The 4,801-nt window shown below is 36.0% G+C and overlaps 1 protein-coding gene across 1 annotated transcript in view; it reads left to right on the forward strand.

The window, feature by feature from the left end:
- arfgef3 (ARFGEF family member 3) overlaps positions 1–2,474 on the forward strand; it is a 68,334-nt gene extending 65,860 nt beyond the window's left edge. Inside the window, exon 42 of the mRNA XM_015371811.1 lies at positions 1,043–2,474. Coding sequence (XP_015227297.1) covers positions 1,043–1,234 — 192 coding nt within the window. The 3' untranslated portion in view covers positions 1,235–2,474. The remainder of the gene's footprint in view (positions 1–1,042) is intronic.
- The last annotated feature ends 2,327 nt before the right edge of the window (positions 2,475–4,801 follow it).

The raw sequence follows: 4,801 nt of genomic DNA on the forward strand, positions 1-4,801 counted from the left end.
TTGCCCGCATATATTAAGAAAAATAACAAAAGTGCTTCTATAAGAAATTCATGAAAATTTTTGAAAATTTGAAATTTGAGAGAGGAAGAAACACATTTTTTCTTACAACATCACCTTAGAGGCATTAATGCTGATACTGGCGCTTACATTTTGTAAGTGCCAGTATGGAAGCTCATTGGTAGAATTCCCTTATGACAGAAAGAAGGTCACGATTCACACCATTTTATCATCCGGAGGGGGGGACACATTTAATTACAAACCGAATTCATACAGCTGTCTTAAAACACTTCATACATTCAGCACTGCATTGTCACAATTCTGTTATCCCCTAACCTTCAGTCAATTCTAGGCGGCATTTATAGTTTCCACATTGCATTACGTAACTGCACATGCACAGGAATATCATGTCGAAAGCTTACTGGAATTCACATATGCTGGTCGACGCCAGCGGTCAATTTAACACTCGGAGGAATGTTTATACAGATGTTCTCTGTTTATGCCAAACCTTCTCATACATCATCTAATTGCGTATAAATAAGGCATTAGGGACTTTATTATTGCTAAGACTCATACTTGACCTTCAGCATGTACTGTTTTGTTGCTAAGTAAGTATAGGGCCAAGTCTAAGGATATATTCTGATTTCTGATTCTGATCTGATATAAGACAATAAAACTGCTTCTACAGTAACTTACAAATTTTATTTTTTATTCATTAAGCATTAGCTTAAAGTCTAGCTTAATGAAATCATTAATATATTTCTACTTGAGGTATATTAGGAAATGAATAGTTGGATCATCTTCAGGATAAGAGAGGATGGAGCAAATATTTGGGATCCAGCTAAAGTTATTTCATCTATTTGAAACGTTGTTGATCAGAAATTGAAGGTTATGTTCATAGATCTCATTGTTGTTGCCAAATAATATTTCCTCCTAAAGGCTTATAGGTTTCCCAGATGGACGTTTGTTTTCTTCAGCTCTTTGCCAGAATCCTTGTTGTTAGATTTAGATCCTGTTCTGACCTTGAAACCTTCTCCCTCTGCAGGCGTGGACCAACATGGTCCTAACTGTCCTCAATCAGGTCCTCCTGCTCTCAGACTCCACCTTCCTGGCTCTTCAGCCGGCGCTCTACCCCTGCCTCAGCCAGCTCTCCTGTCACGTGACAGATGCACGGGTCCGGCAGTCACTGCGCGACTGGCTCGGCCGGGTCGGCAGACTCTATGACATCATCATGTGACATCACATCAGAACAGCGGGTGAAGACTGACTGAATGAAGTTCTTCTACTAACTATGATCTAATGCGGCGCTCAGAGACAGACTTTGGAGTGAATGAGCAGCCGATTAAACAAATCAACCAAGCATTTGAAGATAAATGTTCCATTTATGCTTTGATTCCTCATTTAAACATTCTTATCTGTGGAGCCCAGTCATAAAGCCAAAAGCAGATATTCTGAATTACTCTGGTTCATCTCACAATGATCAGATTCGTTCTGTTTTGGCTGATGAATTATTTTTTCTCATTCTGGTTGTGTCTGTGTTGTGTTGCAGTGCAATTATTTCATATTTATTGGTACATTATGGTTTTTTGTGCATCGCGCATCCCTCTGTGTGAAGAATGAAATAAGACTTTTCCCACCTTTCTTGTGTCCTCAATAGTTTTCTTTAAAGCTCCTACAGTCAACAGAAGTGTGTATTTTATTGCCCTTGTGCATGTGCATCGCGCTTTTGCTGCTCAGTTTGTAACACAAACAGAAAAATGCTAATTTGCTAAAAAAAATAGTTAAATTTCCACAGGGTGCCTTTAGGGAGGGTTGAATAAAGTGATGCTTATTATCTGATACTTTTTTTTCTCCACAGTTATTAGAAACTTTAAAAGAGCTATGATCCTGACATAGTTTGTTTTGGATATATGCTGAAGATTCTCAGTCATCACGGTCTGTTACTTTTTGGAGCACAAACACTTAACTTCTGGATAATGAAACACGTGGATTCAATTCAATGATGCCATAATTTCTCTTTTCTAGCTTTAGCTTTTTTTTTATCTCCTGCAGCCTCTTCTTGTTTCTCTGTATCACTGAATTTGGCTATCAGATATTTATTTTAACCAAAAACATAGAACATGTATCTGGATTTCTATGGCTTCTTCCTGCTGTGATGTTTTTATGCATCTTCTCTTGCTTTCAGTTTGATCTTTGAGAAACATGGACCTGCTGATTGTGTTACTGCTGTCTCTGTTTGATTCCTGAATGTTTTACTGATGCTTCATCTGTATCTGCATAGTTGGACTCCTCTGTGTTAATTTCATCCAGTCTGGACACTGAAAGAGAGCTTCAGGTTTATGCAAGCTCTTAAAAACATGTCTGCCTTCTGTTACTGAATCTCTTTATTTAAAATAGAACCAAAATACAGCTGGATGATCCAATTGGGTTCCTCCCTTCTTTATGAAATTGTTAAGTATGTGGCATTCAGCTGACAGATTCAGATTTAGCAAATTTTAATGGGAAACACCACATTTGTTCTATAAACACAAATATAGCACTGACAATTGATTTCCCAGTGCCTGATAACAGACCATTATTGTGGTTTTCATAAAGTTCTACTTGTATTAAACCTCATAATAGGTGGCTTTTGGTAAAAATAAAAATAAAATACCAAAATATATGCAATGAACATAGAGATGGAAATAGAGGAGACAGAAGAAAAAAGTTATAAGAATTGAGGGAAGAGAGAGAAAAGAAAAAAGGAAAGATCTAAAACAAGGTACAGAATGAATCCTAAAGTCTGTTTCCTCACAAGAAAAAAAAAAGTAGGAAAAGAGGAAGAAAACACAACACACCAAATACTATGAAGGAAGGATTATTCCATGGATACACAATAAATACATGTGTACAAAAAAATAAACAAGACCTATGAAGAAAATTACACCCTGGCATTCACAGCTATATATTGTTCAGGCTACAGCGAAATATTAAACATACACTGCAAAAAAAATCTAGAAATAAGTAAACATTTCAAGCTAAATTTCCCCTTGATTTGAGCAGGTAGATGATTTGCTGTTGGAATGACTATTTTTACTCTTAAATAAAAGATCATTAGATAGTATGCACTTGAAATAAAACAAACAATGCAATTTTTAAAAAATGTATTTTAAATGTAAATTATCTTGTTCCATTTGTAAAGTGCCTCACTTACCTCCTGAATTCAAGAGCAAATGACTTATTTTAAGAAAAATTAGTTATTTAGATTTCCATTTTTTACAGTGTAACTGTGTATCCCTGGACACTATGATCCAAACAACTGGGGCGTATTTGCATAACTGTGGGTTATTATATAAGGTTTAAAAGACAAATATATGTTCAATTGCAGGTGTGGGGGGGCCCAGACCCACCCCAAACAGCCCAGGGCAAACACATAGGAGGCCAGAGTCCTGAAAAAGGGATTGGTAATGTCATTTATTGTTCCGTGGACACACGCCCGACTAACTGTGATTTAACACAACAAATAAACTGAACTAATATGTACAAAATTTAGAAGAAATTAAAAATGGTTTAAAACCATAATCAATAAAAAATGCAATGATATCAAAATTCGGGATTGATTTTGAGAATCGTTTATCTTCAAGAGTTTGGAATAAGCATAAGTTAGCTTGTAAATGACTCTGTACTGACCTGAATAGCACACCAATCTGTGCACATTTAAATGTCTAAGTTGGATTTCTGCTAGGGCTATTTTCATTTTTGAACTTTTTCCTTAGAGGACTTCTTGCCACTGTTTTGGCAACTCTAGAAGTATAGATAAGGGTCTTACTGATATGAGATGAAGAGGTAAACTAGTCAAAAAAAACAAAATTTTCCTTCTAATGATCCGAAGACATTCTCTGTTATGTGAGGAACTCTCTGCTGGAATTGGACTCCAACAATGAAACTCATGTCTGAACTTCAAAATTGCACCATGGGTTGGTTGTTCTGGAACACCATAATAAGATGTGACATTTTACAGACAAGGTCTTCAGAATATTAGAAAAGTGAAGGAACGGTTAGAAGCAGAGGCTCATCAGTTTTTTTAAAATATCGTGTTTAAGTAAAAAAAATACATTCTGGTTCTCCTGTTGATGCCATACAAATATGCAACGAAAACATGGTTAGTATTTTAAACATATATATGTGTTGATCTATAGATCAATAGTCTTATTCTGCAGAAATTCTCAAGACAAAAAGAACAAAACCGATGATCTGTCGGATCAGCATACCCATAGTCACACATGCGCAAGACGTCAGATTTGTGTTTATCCCTTTAGTTTTGTACGAAAAATAGACTTTAAACTACCTTGACAGGCTTGTATCCCTTTAGGCATGTACAAAAAAACTAAGGGCAAAAACCCAAAAGCCTCAAAAAAAACAAAAAAGAAGGAAATAAATAGTTTTTTTGTACATGACTTGAGGTAGTTTAAAGTTTATTTTTCATACAAAATTAAAGGGATAAATGGGTATTTACTATGGGTATGCTGGTCTGACCGGGTATGCTCATCAAACAGAACACCGGTGCTAAATTTAAAATCCATTTTGTACCAAAATCAAAGTGTCGTGAATCCACGTTTATTAACTTCAGGCCTCAATGTTTTAACATGTACATAGCATAGATTGCAATAAGCTCATTTTCGTCTTCTGTGATATATATTATATATGCCACTTTATCCAAATTATTTTACCCATCACCAGCGTTCCTCCCACGTGCCTCAGTCAGTGTGTATCGAGGTAACCAAGTACCAAGGAAGGCACCAAAAGTTGTGCTTTTCACGCTTAT

Source organism: Cyprinodon variegatus, unplaced genomic scaffold (genome assembly GCF_000732505.1).
Source record: "Cyprinodon variegatus isolate N-32 unplaced genomic scaffold, C_variegatus-1.0 Scaffold65, whole genome shotgun sequence".
NCBI classification, from domain to species: Eukaryota; Metazoa; Chordata; class Actinopteri; order Cyprinodontiformes; family Cyprinodontidae; genus Cyprinodon; species Cyprinodon variegatus.